The following is a 20600-nucleotide window of genomic DNA, read 5'->3' as shown; positions in this document are numbered from 1 at the left end:
TTTGTAATTTTCCAAATATTAACATGTACAAAAAAGATTACTACCCCAAGGTATTTAATTTTGAAAGTAGGTCATTAATTCATCATCAAAATAAATGTTTTAACTGTGGTAATTACTTAATCAACAAGTGGAACACACTTCAAAATAGAGATTAGCTAGATTAATTAACCAGTGAAGAATGTGGATTCCACTGTGTATTTATATGACTAGGTTAAATTATCATTGGACAAGGATGTCACAGAGTATCTAAGCTAATTCGCAAACCAAATACATGTCAAAGCAATTATGTATATGTATTGTAAATGTCAATTAAAACATAAGAACAACATTGGTCCAAATTATCTAAAAGAACAGACAACGCTAATGTCTTTTGAATGCATTTTTGCACGTTGCAAGAGGTCACATTTAAATAGGTTCTAGACAGCATCATTCTCAGGATGACTGATAAGTATTGACCTCAGTTTAACTCTCCTTTCTGTCCATAAGATTATCGGTTAGCTCTCTTCCACATCCCTGGAGTGTGTGCGGTTTCATTTGTTTCTGTTCATTTGTTTTGCAGAGGGAGAATATATACTCTTATTTTAAATCTATTATTTTAAATGCCTTGTCCAGTAGCTGAGCGACTATAAATAGAATTATCAAATCTTCCCTTGCAGTTCCTGCTGAGCTAGTTTACACACAAGGAAAAGAGGAAAACAAGGAAATAATATGAGCAAAGAAACAGCAAGCAAACTCCACTATCTTCACCCTCAATTTCCTTACAGAAAGCTTGAAGCATTTAAGGAATTATTAGAGATAATCCCTAAGTGTATAAGTGAAGGCACATTTGAGAGGTGATCGTGCTAGCATTCAAAATTGAGACAATATTTTCTTAACCAAAATATGGAATAACTACAAAAGGGAAAACTTTATATTGTAAGAACTGTGGCATAAACATTCAAAATTGAGACAATATTTTCTTAACCAAAATATGGAATAACTAAAAAAGGGAAAACTTTATATTGTAAGAACTGTGGCATAAACAGTAATCCAGTTAGATATACCATTGAAAAAAGGGGTCAATTTTATAAGTCACTACTACAGACTCTGACTTCTGAATAGTTTAGAACAAAGGTGTCAGACTAAAATAGATAATTGATAGGATGATAATTGATTCAGAACATGACAAATTAACATTACCTACGTTGTACTGTATTTTTACTTATTTTGCTAAATGTTTCTCAATTATATTTTAATCTGGTTTGGGCAGCATTCCAGAGTTTTACAGGCACATGTTTGACACTTCTGGTTTAGAAAATAAGATTATCCAATGCTAGTATACTTTTTCTATATAGATGTATCCATAGGACCAAACTTATAGAACTGGAAGGGATCTAAGAGGTTATTTAATCTGATCTCTTCCACAGAAGGAAACTGAAGTCCAGAGAGGTAAAAGAGACTTGCCCAAAGTCACACAGGTGGTATGGGGCTGAGCTGGAATTCAACCCAAGCTCTCATTTTTAAATCCAGCATTCTTTCTACTTCACTACTGTAAATAGTCATGCTTATAAGAATATACACACATATACACTGTCAAAAATGTTACAAGAGTATAGATTACCCAAAGTGACAGTCTTGAGAACAGGTATCTTTAGAGAAGTAGCATGCTTTGGTCAATAGTGAGCTAAACTCGAGAAAAAACTGAATTCAAATCTTGTCTTTGATACTTACTAGCTCTTTATACCTGGCCAAGTCACTAAACCTTCAGGAGTCTCAATTTCTTAATCTGCAAATTAAGGATGATACAACCTATAATCCCTAGTTCATGGGGTTATGGCAAAACTCAAATGAAGTAATCTTCATAAAGTAGTTGCAAAATTAAGTGTTATATAAATGTTTACTATTTTAATTATTATTGTTATTTAGAACAAATGGTTTTTCCCTCCACTGCTCATTTCTAATTTTTGTATCGTAATCTCTCAAAAAGCAGTATAAACAAGGAGGCATCAGAAAGTATGAATCTATCTCTGATGTCCCCTGACTTTCCTGATACTTGTCCCTGGAACTACTTCCAAACAGCTGAAATGAATTACATTGTATTTTGAGACAAAATAGTCAGAGTGGAACCTAAACTCCTTTTCCAAGTATATTGTCCTCATTACAACTTAAATACTTAAGCATTAACTTAAGATACCTTAATACAGAATACAATATGGTAGCTCTAAGGGTATCACCTGGTATCACACTTTAATGAGCTTTGAACAACTATAATGCCAGCTCTCCTGGTGAGACTAGATGGCAGAGTGAATTTGATCTGACACCACTCCCCCTGAATGGGAATTTGTCACTAATAAATGACATCATAACTGACCAGAGTTGGATTTATTTAGTGGATATGAAGTAAACTTTCCTCAAAGTTAGCATCCATAACTTTTCATTTATACATAAGCTTTTAATATATCATATCCCCTACTTCTTTGTTAAAGAAACCATCAAGTATAAGACAGAAACAGGGGACTGAGGGTTGTCAATGACTACTTTTCCTTACCTGGCATTTCAAAGCAAAAAATATCACATTCATGAGCATCTAAAATTAACTGCCTTTGAAAAACTGATCACTATTCATGGTTATTAATCAAGCATTCAGAAACACATTAATATAAAATATAAACACTATTCAACTGAGTACAAGTTTGCTATGAAAATGGACATTTTAATAATTTAGGTTAAATAGTTCTGAATGACCAAAAAAAAAATCAAACCATATTATTAAATTGAGAAACTTTCCACCCAGATGGTCTTTTTATGTAACTGCCACTATCTTCATAATTCATCTTTCAAAAGACCTAATAGTAATACTTTGTGAACCCCTTAGCGGCCTCACCTCATTTCCTGCACACTGAATCATGACCTGGGACATGTATATGACATTGCCCAAGGTTTTAATGTCATCTCCCTCCCAGCAACGAATTGCTTCTGTCAGAATCTGGAGTTCAAGTTCTTTCCTTTTTCGTACTTCTTGACACTGTGCCTAGAGGAAAAGGGAAACATATTTGTTAATAAAGAAGTTAAGAATTAATGAGAAACAGGAATACTACTCTGGAGCAGATACTCACTGCAAAATAAATCTAAGGCGTGTGTGTATGTGTATGTACGTATATATAAATACATAAAATGAAATGCATGCGTATGCAAGGCATGCATATATGTATGTGTATGTGCGTACATGTATGTTATATTGTAATGTGTGCATGTATGAACGTATGTGTGTATGTGTGTGCACACGTGTGTGTGTATGAATTGTATGTATATGCCCACAATGCTGAGTGCAGCATAAAGGTCAGAATATCACAGGATATCAATATATCGTTTGCCTTGGGAATGCAATGGCTGTTTACCTCCTATTCCCAGTGAAAACAAAGCTGTATTTAAGGGCTCAAGGAATCAAGAGTCACCCCAACACTACACTCAAGCACATTATCCACGTACTTGACATCAGCCATGTTACCAAACCATTTCATTAATTTGTATGTTAGCTGAACCTACATTCCATAAAATGAGGGGACTTTTTCTCTTTTTCATTTTTCCGTGATTCCCCGATGCTTAGCATATCAGGTGCTCAGTATATGCTTGTTGTGATTTTATATATGAAATAATATCCTAAATAAATAAAAATTACTATTTTTTGTGTATACTGGTAGGCAGACTGAATAAGATTATAAGAAAAATACACATCTTGCCAATTTCAATAAATAAAAAACATAGATTCAAAATAATTGGCTTAAATCGACTATATTTTGGATTCATACCAGAAAGTAATCCTATAATAATATGCCATTTGGTTGCCTCATTATAGCATGGAGGTAATGCTGGGTTCCTGAAGGCAATTCCAATGAAGTACAAGGTCTGGCAGGTCCTACACGAAGCTGAAAAAGCTTTGAACATGGGCCTAGCAAGTGGGCTAAACAGCTATCATCCAAGCCTAACATAAGTTCGCAGAAAGAAGCTTAATAACAGAATACTAGCTAGTAAGAAATTAACTTTTTGGCCATGACTTACAAAGACTAGCTACTATGTGACAGAAAAATATATTTTAAGTCATTGTCTGGTAGACATCTTACCAAAAACATAACAAATTTTCACCTAATATCCATCTAACTCACCAAATAATTCTAAAATTTCCCATTATTAGCTCATTGAATGTTTACCCCACATAAATAAGGGATATGTAGATTACATATCTTTTATTTTACTTACGGATGGTATCTTCCTTCATATGTCCTCTGTAGTTAATTTGGGGATTTATAATTGTTAAAATTACTTATTCACTCAAAGTTGTTCTTAAAAGAATATTATTGTTATTATATACAAGGTTCTCTTGGTTCTGCTTATTTCGCTCTTCATTATTTTGTGCAAGTCTATCCACGCTTTTCTAAAATCACTGAGTTCATTATTTCTTATACCACAGTAGTATTCCATCACAATCACATACCACAACTTGTTCAGTCATACCCCAAATGACGTGCATCCCTGCAATTTCCAGCTCTTTGCCACTACAGGAAAGTTGCTATAAATAATTGAAGACATATAGGTTTTTTTCTTTTTTCCGTAATCATCTTGAAAAACAGACCTAGTGGTATTGCTGGGTCAAAGGCTATAAGCAGTTTAATAACGCTTTGGGCATAATTCCAGACTGCTCTCCAAAATGTCTGGGTCAATTCACAGTTCCACCAACAGTGAATTAGTGTCCCAGCTTTTCCACATTCCCTCCAACATTTGTTGTTTTCCCTTTCAATCATTTTGGCCAATCTGATAGGTATAAATGATATCTCAAGGTTGTTTTAATTTGTATTTCTCTAATCAATAATGATTTAGAGCATTTTTTCACATGACTATAAATTGTTTTCATTTCTTACTCAGAAAACTGCCTGTTCATATCCTTTGATCATTTATCAACTGGAGAATGACTTACATTCTTATGGATTTGACAGTTCTGTGTATAATTGAAATATGAGACCTTTACCTGAGAATATATATATAAATTTTTTTTCTCAATATCTATCTGGTTTTACATACACACACACACACACACACACACACACGAGCCTCATGGTAGCCATCTGAGGGAGACAAAAAAAGGTTAAAAAAAAAGTTACATGATCATTTTATTATATATTTAAAAGGAACAGCAAGTTGTATATAACAGATTTATAGTTTCATGTACAATTATCCTTTTTTCTATTCTATGTTATGGAAATGCTTTTTAATTTTTTAAGTTCAGAATAAAATAAATAAAAATTTAAAAATAATTCACTTACAGAAAGATTTTTGAAGGCTGTCATAGACTTTTGAATATCTTGCCGATCTGGATGATAATCCTTAGTGTAACAAAACAAAACAATATTACTGTCAATCTTAGCAACAAAAAACACTACTTAATAACGTATTATTGCTATAGAACTGCCAGAACCTAAAAAATGTAATTCTGCTTTCAACATGCTCCTTTTATCTCACTACTACAATGAATGTAGTAGTCCATTTTCTGACCAGGAAGAAAAATGACCAAGGGATCTCAGGCCTCTAATATGAAACCAAAGGACTCACAACTAACTAAACATAACTCACTTGAAGTAGAAATGTGAAAATTTAAGTTTTTGCCCCTTTTTGTTAAGCTTTCAATAACATGCCAATAAGAAAAATAATTAATCCATCATGTCCACCTGTTATTTAATGTCTTTTTTACTTCTGCTGCCCAACCACAGAAGCTCTTTTAAAAATTACTTTGGAGTTTAAGGTTAATTGCCATTATTTCCAAATAAAAAGTAGTTTCGACTTTAGAAATGATGGTATCTGAAAATGGTAAAAGTTGTTTAAGTCCCAAAATGTTAAAGTTTTAGAAGGAATTGAGGGTTGTTTTGTTTTCAATCTAGTCAAAGATATACAGCTGAAGGGACTTGGGGGGCCACTTGGTCTAACAGCCTCGTTTCATAGATGAAGAGGTTGAGCTCTTGCTCAAGGTCACAGAGGTATTAAGTAGTAAAGTAAGGATTTGAATCCAGATTCTCATGGCAGAACCATCATTCTTTACATTGTAAGGAATATGGTAGAAGAGCAATTCATCTGGGAAAGATCTAGGAGTTGTAGTGGATTGGAAGTTAAAGATGTCAAAAATGTGGTATGAGAGCCGAGAAGTTAATGTCATTTTAGGCTGCATTAAGAAAGGCAAAATGTCTGGGAATAGGGAAGTAAATGGCCTACTGTACTCTACCCTGGTCAGATCACATCCTGAATTTGTGTTTTATTCTGGGTACCACATTTTAGAAAGGACATTGATAAGCCTGCAGAGGAAGGTAACCAGGATGGGCCTAGAGCTCATGCCTTGTGAGGATCAGCTAAAGTTAAAAGGTGTTTAGCCTGGAAAAAACAAACAAACAAACAAACAAACAAACAAACAAAAAATACTTAGGAGGCATATGATAAAAAATTAAGGTATTTTAAGGGCCACTGTGTGGGATTGGACTTAGTTTTGCTTGATCCCATAGGACTGAACTATAAGCAATGAGCAGAAATTACAAAGTGGCAAATTCAGGCTTGAAATTACATACAAATAAATATATGTATATGTATAAAATACACACACACACACACACATGAATGAAATAGAGCTATCTAAAAGTGATTTGCACTGTGTAGGAATGTAGTGAGTTACCCCTCAAAGGAGATCTTTAAACAAAAGTTGGATGATCACTTGTCAGATATAACATGGAGGAAATATGAGATAAGACTAGGCAGCCTGTGAAATCCCTTCCAAATCTGAATGGGGAGAGGTAAAGAGAGGTGAGGGGGGTGTTAAATGTCTCAAAATATAAAAAAACAAAATATATATTTTAAAAAAAAAACATCTTGAGTCCTAGAGAAACTTTTAATGGGTTCTGAAACGTGCAGTGAGTCTTTGCTATAATGTGTATCTAGCAAGCTCCTTAAGGTCAAGGGCCACAGATCACCTAGTCTGTGTCTCACCCATCTCTGGCCCACACGGCACCTTCAGTTTGTTATACTGATTCATCTGAGTCCCAAAAACATACACAGTAATCATACATACAATAGGTACTGAAGAAATGAATACAGAGTGGAAAAAAAAAATGGTACCTCCATATGTCTTTCAAGTTCTTTGAGTAAAGTAGGGTATTTATCCAAGCGCATAAAAGGTTTGCTGAGGCCTGTGGTCAACACAAGAATCCCAGGACTGCTGGCGCCTTTCATCTCCATAAATTCTCCCAAATCCTCACTGAGCAAACAAAGCATTAACACAAAAGAATTTTCTTGTTAGGGGTAAATGACAAAACAAAGTTACTCTAACTGCTAGGCTAGACCATTTACTCATCCTTAATTATGTCAGTGATTAATGAAGATCAAAGATAGAGAATGACAATAGATTTTATCAGTGCTACAAATCCGAATAATAACAAAAGAAAGTCAGGCTAATCTTCCCCACAGTAGGGAAACTGGGCTAGGGCTGAGAAGGCTTGAGCTCTGGTTCAATGTCCACTACAGACAAGCTCTATGACCCTGGGCAACCTTTTAGGGCCTAATTTCCTAAGCAGTTTAGGCTAAATCATTTCTCAGGACATTTCCTAACAAAAAATATTTCAACATAAGTGAACTTGTACATTCTCTAATCAGAAAAAAAAACCTGAATGTCATGAGAATGTCCAGTAAGTTTCTTACTGGAAAGGTGCTTCAAAAATATGATTGTGACCCAAAAAGTGAAAAAATTAAATGAACTTTAAAAAATTCAAGTGAATTCCATATATTTCTAATTAATAATGATTTTTAAATTTCAAAGGCTGAGGAGATAAAAATATTATGGTGTCCACAGTTACCATGCCACACTTCTATGTTCAATACCAATTCTTCATCCATATACACATGTACATATGCTTCCATCTGGTACTATTCCAATAGGATCATCTTATCAGCAAAACCACCTTATAATGAGATCCCTCAAATATTAAGTAACTAAATCCACCTCATTCTTCATTCTACCATGGAAGAGGAAGGAGTGAATGCAAGTTCCAGTGGAGTTCCCCTTTTGTCAACTCTTGTGCTCAATTTAATTCATCAAGCATTTATATTAAGTACCAGCTATGTGCAAGGCACTGTGCTTAGAGCTGGGAAATACAAATCGAGAGATGAAAATTATCCCTGCCCTCAAGGAGTTCATATTCTATTGGGGGAAAATAACATGCAGTTGACTTATAAGTAAATAAAAAACTATTTTAAAAGTAAATACAGAATAATTTAACAGTGGAAGGAAATATTACCAAACGGAAGAGTCAAGAAAGGTCTTTTTAATAGAGGGAGAGATTCCAAAAGGTGAAAATGGAGAGAACATTCCTACAATGAAGAGCAGGATGTACCAAGGCATCAAGATGGAATGTCAGAGAGTGGGGAGAGCACATGGGCCAGTTTGCATAAAACAGAGATCACAGAAGAGGGAAACCTGTGAAAACATTCTGAAAGGACAGGTCAGAACCAGACTGTAAAGAGTTTTAAACACTAAGCAAGTAAGTGTGTCCTTTATCCAGCAAGTAATAATAAGCTACTGCCACTTTTTAAGCAAGGGAGTAACATGGTCAGACCCGTACTTCAGAAATATCAATCTGGCAGCAATGTGAAGAATGGAATGGAGAGGGGAAAAGATGGAGGGAAGGACACTAATTAAGAGTTAATTGGAATAGTCCAGGTGAGGAGTGACAAGGGCTAAACAAAAGTGGTCATGTGAATGGAGAAAAGGGAGTAAGATGGTCCAACAATAATATTTTGTTTTTCACAAGGATCATCTCTACAGCTCAAACCTTTAGAAAGGCAAGAGCTGCAAAAAAAGTTTATCTAAAACCTTGTTTTTAAGTCAACTCTTTGGAAATCAAAATAACTATAAAGCATGCATAAGCTATGACTATTATCATCATCCTCCATGAATTATTTATTGATATGATTATATGATATACTGATAACATTGATTATATGATAATAATCATATTATCAAGATGAATGAAGTAAGATCTATACAATTCTGTGAGCTTTGTAAAAGAAGGCGCCACATTGCAAGTTGCTTAAGGATATCTTCTACTCTAAGAAAAGCCATTTTTTTATGGCAGGCACCCTCTGAATGTGTATCTTCCAAAGGTCATTCCCAATCTATTATAATGTTTTCTCATCTGTTAGTGGTCATAAAGCCAAGTTGGCTCTAAATATATGCTCATATTTCCCCTATTTGCCTAAGACTTCTGACCTCCTTACTCAGGACCTGGATGAGCCAGCTGTTGTGGATGCAGAGTGATCACTGATAACTGGCAGAATGTGCTCATCATCTCACTTCTTGGTTATATCACTGTTGACTTTAACTAAATTATCCCTTCTCAGAAGTGAAAGTAAGAATACAAGAAAAAGTAGGCAGCAGTGTCTAATGGGAAAAGTACTTAACTGGGAGTCCTAAGACCAACGCTCTGGTCAGATCTCTGCTATCAACTAGCTGTGTGACCACAGGCAAATCACTTGCCTCTCTGTGTCCTCAAGTGTAAAACAAAAGGGTTGAAATAAATAGCTTCTACTACCCTTTCCCCCTCTAACAGATGATTTTAAGAGTCAAAACTGGACCATAGGCTGGCAAATGAAAGCTTAGGTTGGAACTGAATCACAATTATGATCAGGAAACAGGTCAAAAGATGGAAACAGGCTGCAACTGCTGTTGTTTTAAACAACCACTTATACCTTAAATTGTTTATGGTACAGATGATATGAGCCCCACTGACTTAACTAATGAGAAGAAGCCATCAAATTTCCATGTGTTAAACAAAAATCATAGAACAATTACCCAAGAATAATTTTCTGTCTTTCCTAAACAAAGTACAATATTTTATTCCATTTTAGTATTTCATTTTTACCAAGCACAGAATGTGTATTACACATGTGAATACCTCGATTCACCAACATCAAACTTCCGCATTTCGAGGACCCTTTGGTTTCAAAGACCAGTGTGATTCCCTCCAACAGACCGCCACCTGCCCGTGGTCAAGCAATGATAAATCTCATCTCTACAATTTTGTAAAGGTTCTTCAAGAACTGCTATGGCCAATATGGCAAGAGCCCTTTCCAAACACAGGAGATTCTCTGACAACAGATACAAAATCTGTCACTGAGCCTACAAAATCTTTTCCAGCTTGATAGCAGACAGACCTTAAACTGAGCTGACATCACACACTCGATCCCAGAGTCACCTGCAGGCCGTAATGATAATTAGAGAATGAATTTAGTAGAGACTTTAGTATTTGTAACATTTTGTTATTAAACTTATTACACCACAAAAAAGTAATAAAAATAGAATACTTTGTTAATTGGATCTTTCAGAATCTTGGAATATTGATAGTCAAAAACTGGCTTGGAGACTTCAGTGTACAAGTTAGGCATTATTCATCCTTCCAGTGAATGAAAGTCAGTCCATCACAAACTACTTCATTATGTTTCACCAATATTTTAAAATATTAGGTGCCTAATCACATGTGGCATCCTGCTCTTCTCAGGAAAGGAATTACCTATATAGTAAAAGAACTAGTAATCCATCATCCAAGTGAAAGCAAAAGCAAATTTAAGCAGGAACTGCTATTTTACCAAAAGGAAAACAATATGGAACTATACCTGTAATGTTGGGCCACTAACCTACTATCCGTAAAATGAGAAAATTTAACAAGATAACCTCTAAGGTCTCTTCCAGTTCTAAATCTATGAGCCTATAAAAAACAATACCCACATATAGGCCACACCTTAAAATAAATAAGTACATCATAAAATTGGTATTTCAAGGGGTCTCATAGTCCAAACTACAGTTCATGCCCTCAAAAGACTTACAGCCCGATACCGGGGATTTAAAAAAAAAAAAGACCGATATAAGACAGAATACAATCAAACATGAAAGGAAGGTAAGTGACTGGAAGAGGAAGGCATCATTTCTAATGTGGCAGGGGAATAGTGAGGAGAAGGGCATAGGGCATGATAGAAGTCAGTTTGGTTTAGCAGAAAGAATAATGGCCTTAGAGTCAGGAGATATGCATATTCTACCTACAACACCTACAAGCTGTGTGACTATGGAATAAATGAATCTTGTTTTCATTTTCCCTATCTATAAAATGGGTCAATAAAACCTGTCCTAATTGCCTCCCAGAATTATTCAATTTTTAAAAACTGCTAAACGTATAGTATGTACAAAGCATTGAGCTATGTGCTAGGGACTAAGTATATAAAGGCAAGAACAAAACAGTCTCTGACCCTGAAGAGCTTAAAAAATTATACTGGAATGTTGTAAGTAAAGATAAAGGGAAAAGGACTTGTAAACCTCAGAACATCCTAGAAAGGGAAGTTACCATTTTATAGATGGTAAAAGTGAAAGAGCATCCCAAAATTAAAAAATCCAAGTTTGTTTCCTCCCAATTCAGTTTTCTTTTTATTGTGTCAGTCGTCTACATTTCTGCCTCCCTTCAGTACACCTGCCTATAATTAAAAATATATATTAAAGTTGAAAACCTGTGTGAGTGACTGAATAGGTATGAATGCTCCCTAGGCACTAAAGAAGGGCAGAAAAATTCATGGGAGTCCTAATATGACCAAAGGTCAGATGAGAACATTAAGAATTCCAGACTTTTCTGGGAGCTCTGATTTAAAATCCTATCGGGAAGCAACCAAGTTACATTAAACAAATCCAATGAATAAAATATCATGTTTAATTTAAAAACCAAAGCTACTCCTCAATAGTTTATTATTTGGGTGTTAAACCTATATAAACCTTCTTCCTCTTAATTGGTTTTTACTTCAACCTAGTATTCCACTTTAGTTTTTCTTTCACCTTTTTTTTTCTTGTCCTAATACAAATAGCAAATGGTTTTCTTCCTTAATAGACCATCAATTGTATTTACAATTCTTGAAGCCCCTTATTCCTCAGGTGAATTACTCTTTATGTTTTACAATGCATGTCTTAAACTTATTCACCAATAGAGAACAACTACCAGCTTATCATTCTCTTCCTTCTCATCTTCCCCTCAACAAAAAATTGGTATTTATATGGAACATTACTTCTTTTCTTAGATTTATCTTGATACAGAACATGCCTTTTATGTTTCTCCAGAAACCAAGTAAAATAATTTTATGTGAAAGTCAACTGCTGAAAAAGAAAGTAGTCAGGCACCTGGAAATTCAAGTACAGAGCCTTAAAAATGGAAAAGTTTTGGTTTTTTACTATAAATAATTTTCCCCAGTCTTATCACCATATAATTATCCAACTTCATAAATAAATTTATGCATTTTAGCTCTCTGGTTACCACTCATTTTTTTATTTGCTCTAAAATCCACTGTCATTGCTCTGCTTTCCCTAACTTTTTGGGGAAATGACTGCCCTGGAAGGGTGGGGTTTTAGGCTCAATTCTACTCCTTACTAGTCACATGACCATGGCAAATCACTTCACCACTATGCAGTTTAGTTTCTTCATCTGTAAAATTAAGGTGTTGGAAAAGATGGTCTTTAAGGGTCTGAGTCAATTCTGTAACTCTAATTTCATCACCAACATTGAAATAAACACCGATCTCCTGAATTATACACACAAAATAGAAAGGCAAAGAGGTAATGTCATCTGTTTATGCTTAAACATCTTCTACTGTAGCTTCCACTACACACATGGCACTGACTGCTGAATTTGGAGTCAAATAATGAGAATTCAAATGCTGCCATTTAAAACCTGTGACCTCAGGAAGTCAGTTCATCTCTTTGACCTCTGTTCTCTTATTTGTAAAATGGTGGGGGAGTGGGCAGTGACTAATGTTTACAAAAGTTTCCCCCAACTAAAATCTTTTGATCCAGTCTTAAAGGTTTTGTCACCAGTTTTAAACACCATAGATGACTCTCCCATTTTACTGTACGGAATTCTCATCGCAAGACAAGAGTAAAGTTAAGTACCTGCCTAGGCCAACAAGTAAGAAAGAATGCCATCATTGTATTGTTCCTATTTTCCCTCTGATGCTGTAATCTCTCTATCCCTGTATCTCAAGGTTTGCGACTGAACTAGAAAAAACTTACAGCAAGAGTGGAGTGAACAGAATAGGTACAGAAGTCATTAATTTCATCTCTAATCCCTTATCACAATCTTATTCATAGCATCTGATCATACAAAATCAGTGTTCTTTTCTATGCAAACTTTTTGTTTTTAACCAATGCAACTATCACATGCTCTTATTAATAGTTCCTCAGAAAACTACAATCTAATAGCTCATAAACATTAGCTATTGAGTGGTCTCTTCCATTAACAATAGTCATGGATTAAAGGAATAGTCATGAGATGCCAACAGCATTATTCTATGCTTCTGAAAACTTCTGTAAGTCAAACTAAAAAAGAACCATATGTTAGGACATCAAGAATATTAAATGCAGCATGTAGAATGTTTTCTGACTAATTTAATTGTGGAGGATTTATTCAGGAAGCTTTCAAAGCTACAGTATACACCAGCAATTTCATGTCTATGCTGTCAATGAACGGTCCTCAGTTAATTCCATATCTGGTAAAGACAGCACTGAAACTAAGGGAAAGTCCTGTTTGAAAACAAAACTAGATTTTCAGCAGTAAATGTCTAGATGAGGAGGAATAAGGTTTTTATACAATGCTAGAAGCTATGGCTGTTAAGCAGGCCAATGAGAGTTTTAAAATCATTTGCAGGTCATTGAGTTAATTTTATTTATTTACTTCTTTGCTGAATTAAAAAAAAACAACACAATGCATCTTGCTCACAGCTCTTTTGAAAAGACAATGGCTCTTTTCTGTTCACTTAATTTCTACTGGCACTAGAAAGTACTGTACAGTGTATCTCTCCTCTGTATTTACTGAAATGACACTGTGAGTCACAGAAAAGAAACAAAGGGAGCATACAAAATAGATCATCATTTAGCTGAGCAAAAAGTAACAAAATGCTGGGGGGGGTTTAAATCATTTTATGGTATAAATTATTAAAGCTGCAATTTGTTCAATTGTTTGGCATGAACATATATCACAGCTGATTTAATCAAGGTAAATGGATTTAGGGCAAATAAATTTTAGTTAAGCTGTTCATAGAATTGGTGGTTCTACAGTATTAAGAAAATGTTAGGATAGTTTGTACTAGAAAAATTTTTAAAATATCCATGCCAAAATGACCTTGAGAACTCAAGTAAGTCTTAAACTTTGTTGAGGTTTCTTCTAAGCCAACCACTGACTCCTACTCTACCAAAGGCAAAGTCCCCAATCCAACATTTTAGAATTACATTGTTGATCCCCACTAGAGAGCGATAATACCTTTCACAGTGGTCTCACCATTTTAAAAAATGTTAGGTAAATAGAGTTTTTATGTTTATAATATGAGACCAGTAAATCTAAAAGCTCATAATCAACTACATTTTAAAAAGGAGTAAATACCCAACTACTTCCAAAAGCCAAATAAATATAAGACTTACACTCCTGAAGCTGGGCTTGGTTTGTAGTAGACAGACTGTGAGCTCTCACTGCTTATAGGTCTGAGGAGGGCACACAGGCAACGCATCTTGACAAATCTGGGGGGAGTTCTTGGCTCCTCTAGTGACTTTTCTGCCTTTTTAGGGCTCTGAATTCTTTGGGACTGAGCTTTGATGGCTCCTTACTTTAGGACTGTTTCTCAAAGAATGACATCAGCCGGCACACTGTAAGGCTCTGGGATATACCAAGTGGAGGAGGGACAAAGAGTTTCCTGACTCAGAAAATTATCTGTATTCTATGCTCCAGTTATTTTGAGTAAATACTATGTTTAAGTTTCACAGATTTATCAAAATAGCTATTAAGGTAATGGTACAGGGGATAAACACAGCATACACTTGAAAAACATTCCCTTTAAAGCCCTAAGAGTTTCTCGAAATGTTACTGGTTCCAAAAGATTTTAATTTCAGGACAAATTTCTCCCTTCTCTAAAAACTAAGTTAACTTTCCCCACCAAAAACGCCTTTCCTCACTCCATTATATGTAATATATCTATGCATTATAAACATATGTGTGTAAGTACATGTGTCTATGTACAATACACATACATATGTATAATTCTGTATATATAACACATATACATTCCACATATATGTATATATTGTGTGGGTGTGTATATACATACTCCAGCACTAAAAGTTAACATTTATGTCATGCTTTACTTTTATTATTTCAATTTACCCTCACAACAATCCTGTGAAGTAGATGCTATGATTATCCCCATTTTCCATATAAGGAAATTGACGCTGAGCAATATGAAGTATTTGACAAAGTTATTGAGAGCCTGAAGCAGGAACTGAACTCTGGTCTTTCTCTGACCAAGTTTTATGTTCTATCCACTCTGCCAACTTGCGTCTCTTCCTGCTCTAATACCACAGTTTCTCATTACAGTGTTATTGTGAAAAAATGTGCTAACAGTAACAAAGGAATAACAGTTGTTATTGTTACTATTACTGCTCTAGATCTGAGATTTCACTTGTATAGGGAAACTTAGTGAGCAAAAAGTCCCTCCACCAATGCAGATTAGGAGCCAGTATGGCAGAATATATTCACAGCCTCAAAGCCTGTGTTCAAGTCCAAAGCCAGGAACACTGAACCTAGGTACTTGTGTTATACCTAAAAAGGCAGACAGTTCATATATAAAACATACACACACTCATCCTACCACAGACTGAAACCTCCTTAATGACAGAGAGGTTTACTTTTGTCTTTATTCCCTGTGCTTAGCACAATGTCTAGCTCATACTGGGTACTTAATAAGCGCTTTTGATTCTTTTTTTTTTAATTACTAGAAACACGACAATGTTCTTACGTAGAAATTTCATATAATTGGTATTTCTTATTAGGCTATAAAATACCCAAACCTGTTCTGTAATTTGCTGTGTAGCCTTAGGTAAGTCACAACCTCTCTGACCCTATTTTACCACTGGTAAAAGCAGGGATAATAATACCGTCCTGCCTAGGACACATAGCTGTTACGAAGTTTCAAAGAGGTAATACACATGAAAGTACTTTGTAGCTATAAATTACTATATAAAGTAAGTTCTAGTATCCTCTAATTGGACACATTCTTTATATTATTTTATAATTGGTCAAATTATAAATAAGAACAATATTTTAAGATTTTCATTTGCTTTTCAAAGTGCTTTAATGTTTTAAAATTTTAAAACAGTTCTGTAGTCCTCAATTTATTTTTAGAATCTCAAATTTGGTAATACTTAGATACAGGAAGAGATTTTTTTTAAATGACTGGTTCGATTTTTCCACTCAGTTCAATAATAAACAGTGCCTGGCACATAGTAGACATTTAATAAATATTTGGTGACTGATATGACTAGTTGATAGAAGAGTGGTTGATAGAATTAGTGAAAAATCTACAAAGATCAGAGTTCTAGAGCTGAAATGGACCTCAAAAACCATCTAGTCCTACCCCTTTCATTTTGCATATAAGGAAACTGAGGTCCAGGGAGATTAACTAGCTTCCCCAATACGTCACACAGGTAATCAGGCTCAGAGGTAGCATTTGAATACAAGTTCTTTGATGCCAGTTGGGGGCAGGGGAGGGGGGAAGCATAGAGAAAGAAAATCTTTGCTTTTTTTTAGAAACCGGAAGCCTCATCCAGAATACCTGTTGAACACTATTCAACTACTGGATTCTATTCCAATTGTATCAAATACTGAATTTACTCAAATAAATTGATTTACAATTTTACAACACAAATTTCAAGAATATAGAAACTGCCTTTTGGATGATTTTTTCAGGTTATTCTGTCCCAGTATATAGGTGAATTTAAAAAAAAAACCCTACTTGATGAAAATGTAATATATCAATGAAGGTGAGAAGGGTGGGAGACATACTAAAATGGTGACTTTTATTTGACCTCAGAAACAATGGCACTCCATAATTAATACATCAAAAAAGAATGATTTGCTTTAAACTAACTAGTTTACTAAAAACTAGGCATGGAAAGGAACACAGCTTCTCAGAAAAGATAAAAAATTACATTGAACATGAGTAGATCTTTCAAATAGTTACAAATTACTAAAATAGTTGAACTAAAGAAATTAAACAGTTTATAAGGCAACTGTAACATCTGTCTGATTATCAAGCTGTTTTTTTCTTCATCTGTTACTCTCTACTCAGTGAATTCATTTTTATCATCACTGAGTTTATTTTACCTAACTCAAAATAGTGTCTCAAAAAGTTTTGTCTTTTTTGTTTACTTCACTATCTCAACACATATATCCATCCATTCACAGTACAGAAAAGAGTGCTAAATCCGAATTCACAGGACCTCAATTTGAATCCACCTCTGCTACAGGGATGTGACACTGAGCAAATAACTTAACATCTTGGCCTCAGTTTCCTCATCAGCAAAATAAGGGGGGAGGTTTGTACTGAACTCTCTCTGAGGTCCCTTCCCGTTCTAAGTCCTATCGAAAAAGACAAGCAAAGTATTTTTAATACAGATTAACCAACTTTCTGCTCCTGCTGATAAACAAAGAGCTTGAAACAGACATGTATTTTTCATCATTCAGACTTCTATATTAATGAATGCTAATAGCAACAGCTAATATTTACATAGTACTTTTTGTTTGAACAATCACTTTGCATGCATTATCTTATTTGATCCTTACAACAATCCCGTAGGTGCTATTATTGTCCTCATTTTACAGGCTGAGAAACTGAAGCACAAGTTATATGATAGAGTACTTTCTCTCATCTGATCCTCCCAACAACTATATGAGGCAGTTTGTTCATTTTTTAAAATGAGGTCACTGAGATTCAGAGAGTTCGTGTCTCAACCATCATATAGCTATTAAGTAGCAGAGCAAAGAACTCCTGATTCCTGGTTCAGAATTCTTTTCGCTATTCCTAGGAAGACAACTCAAGTTTCAGGGAAATCAATGCTTTAAAAAAAAAAACAAAGGCAAAACATGATGTATCTTTTATTTCAAGTCTCCAGTATTCACTTTGACCCTATAATATGAATCGCAGCAGAATGCTAAAGAAACATTAAGGCAAATCAATTCAACCAACAGTTATTAGAGAATATCTTTGCCCTAAAAGACTTGAGTTCATCCTCAGATTTTAATAAGGAATTTTGCCAGAAAGATCAATATATAGCTTTTACCTTAACTGTCTAAAGCATTGATTCTTTCTCTATTTTAATAACTTTTTGAATAAGAGACCACTGCTAAAATCCTAACTGCACTGAAAATAACACTACTACTAAAAAGATTAGGAAATCTTTTAAAAGAATAAGATTGCCAACTTCATAAAAATAAAGACTCGTTCTTCTGTATGTTTCTGCTTACCACAGTGTAACTTAATGAAAAGTAAAATACTGTCAGACTATTATTTTAAAAAATACTGTAGTGGCAGAAGTAGGTAGGGTAAATTAACAATTTCCTTTTAAAGTTCTGAGGAAACAGGCAGCATGTATGGATTTTCCTATTTCCTGATCTATATGTCTTGCTTTGAAAATGTACTTGTATAGTATTATAAGTTCTCTTAAATTTGCTAAAAAGTTCAATACTTCTGCAAGGAGAGACACAATAATCTAGAATTTTCTTTTTACTTGTGAAACTTTACAAATAACCTTAAATAGACAATCCACTTCAGTATTATATGAAGAACAAACTTATTTCTTTCTGTTTCATATGGAGAGACTTCAATTGCTTTGAAACTGCTTTGCTATCTGTTATTAGTTCACTCCTCCAACCATATGACTAAAGGGTTTAAGTTCCAAGGTGTTAAAGGATACCTCTGTCTTCTAAAAGGACTCAAAATTTCTACAGGCAGAGAACTGCTTATGACCCTGACCCTAAAAAGCCTTATTATCAGTGCTTCTCAGGCATTACATTTCATATATTTTAAAAACATCCGGACAGCATCATTTCATAGGCATGTCCCTCCATGACAGGTGCAATGCAAAAACTTGGGAACCATTTCTGAAAATGTCTTTCCAAATACTTTTCATTTGCTATTAAGGAAATAATAACAGTAATTTGAAGCAAGAAAAAAAATTTTTCAAAGTATTAAAAATTCTACCTTCAGATATAGGAAGAACGCCAGCATAGTAACTATTTAGAAAACTGCCTTTAAAAATGTTTAAGTAGATAAATTCTAAAAGCATTTGTTTCATTTTGCATTTTACATAGGTTCATTTTTCCAAGTAAAATTTTGGCATGTCATCAGAGTATACAAATTGCAAGCAAACAAAAACATAAAATAACTTAAATGAATACAAACAGAACCAATCAGGAGCGAATGCCTTAAATTTTCACCTCTGCCTCACTTAGTAATCATATTACATTAAAAGCACTCAACTTTTACAGACTATTCTGAGTTAGCAATATGCACAAGATTTAGAAAACCAAAAAGGGATAGTATGTAATTTTCCTTCAAATGCTTATTTGACATGAAAAGATTTTGTATAGGTCTATCAAAAATGTTGGAATCAAGAAAAACAGAGATATGGAGTGTTGTTAGAAGAGAAAGAAAAGCCAGAGAGAAAACATTTCCTCTCTTAATTAAAGAGAAATCCTTGACTGCTGGCTAAAAACAGAGTTAAACTTAAAATTTCCTTCAGAACTACAACAAGCTCTAGAACTTTTATAATCCTTGTTAACAAGTTTGGAAAGACTGTTCATTAATCAAACGAAAATTAGATGATCCTTGATCCTTCATGCTTTTCCATACTTCTACAGAGGAGACAACATAGTATAGTGGAAAAAGCACTGGTTCTCAATAGTCTGAGGACATGTGATCAAATTCTCCCTTCTGGTGTGCGGGTGGCCTTGAACAAGTTATTAAACCTTCTCGTGCTTCAATTTCCTTGTCTGTAAAATAAAGAAATTAGTCTAGATGGCCTCTGAGGTCCTATACTGCTCTAAAGTCATGATCCTATGAAAGTGCACAGGGGACAACGATGGGAGCTTGGGAATTACTTACTCTCCTGAACTGATTGCATTATCAGTATTAGAGAATGAATATCATTTTAAATACATGTAAAAGAACGAACAGCGAGAAGGAGACTGGATCTGTGATTTCACGGACAAAGGGATCTCACATAAGGCACTCCAAGGCACTCCCTCCACCAATGCAGGTTGGCACCTTCTCTGCAACTTACAGTCGTAAGTTGTCAGGAGTATTGACAGGTCCAGGGCCTTGCCCAAGGCCACACAGCTGGAATATGTCCAAGGCTAGCCTTGAGGACTTCAATGTAGGCCTTACTGGCTTTGAGGCCAGCCCTCTATCTACTACACTGCCCTGTAACTCTAAAAAACATCATACTAAATTTTATTAATGTATAATTATGTTACATAACTGCATGAGGTGACAAAATCAAAACTGATTTCAGTCTTACTAAGCAAAGGATGTATAAATGCTATCTTCCATGCATTTATTTGTTTAAAAACCAGTGGCTTGATTTGATAAATTTCCAAGCAAGGACTTCAGACATATATTAGATATTCTAAATAAAAATGCATACAAAGGTGATATTTATGTCATAAAATTTTCACTGGTCCTCT

The 20600-nt window shown here is 34.7% G+C and overlaps 1 protein-coding gene across 4 annotated transcripts in view; it reads right to left on the bottom strand.

The window, feature by feature from the left end:
- LOC114046192 (rho guanine nucleotide exchange factor 7) overlaps positions 1-20600 on the bottom strand; it is a 317431-nt gene that overhangs the window by 52454 nt on the left and 244377 nt on the right. For all 4 annotated transcript variants that reach the window (XM_027866436.1, XM_027866435.1, XM_027866438.1 and 1 more), the window contains 3 exons: positions 7129-7267; positions 5298-5357; positions 2864-3010 (listed from right to left, as the gene is read on the bottom strand). In XM_027866436.1, the coding sequence (XP_027722237.1) occupies positions 2864-3010; positions 5298-5357; positions 7129-7267 (346 nt within the window). The remainder of the gene's footprint in view (positions 1-2863; positions 3011-5297; positions 5358-7128; positions 7268-20600) is intronic.

Source organism: Vombatus ursinus, unplaced genomic scaffold, assembly GCF_900497805.2.
Source record: "Vombatus ursinus unplaced genomic scaffold, bare-nosed wombat genome assembly UNPS02014781.1, whole genome shotgun sequence".
NCBI lineage: Eukaryota > Metazoa > Chordata > Mammalia > Diprotodontia > Vombatidae > Vombatus > Vombatus ursinus.
This window is presented reverse-complemented; position numbering and strand designations above follow the sequence as displayed.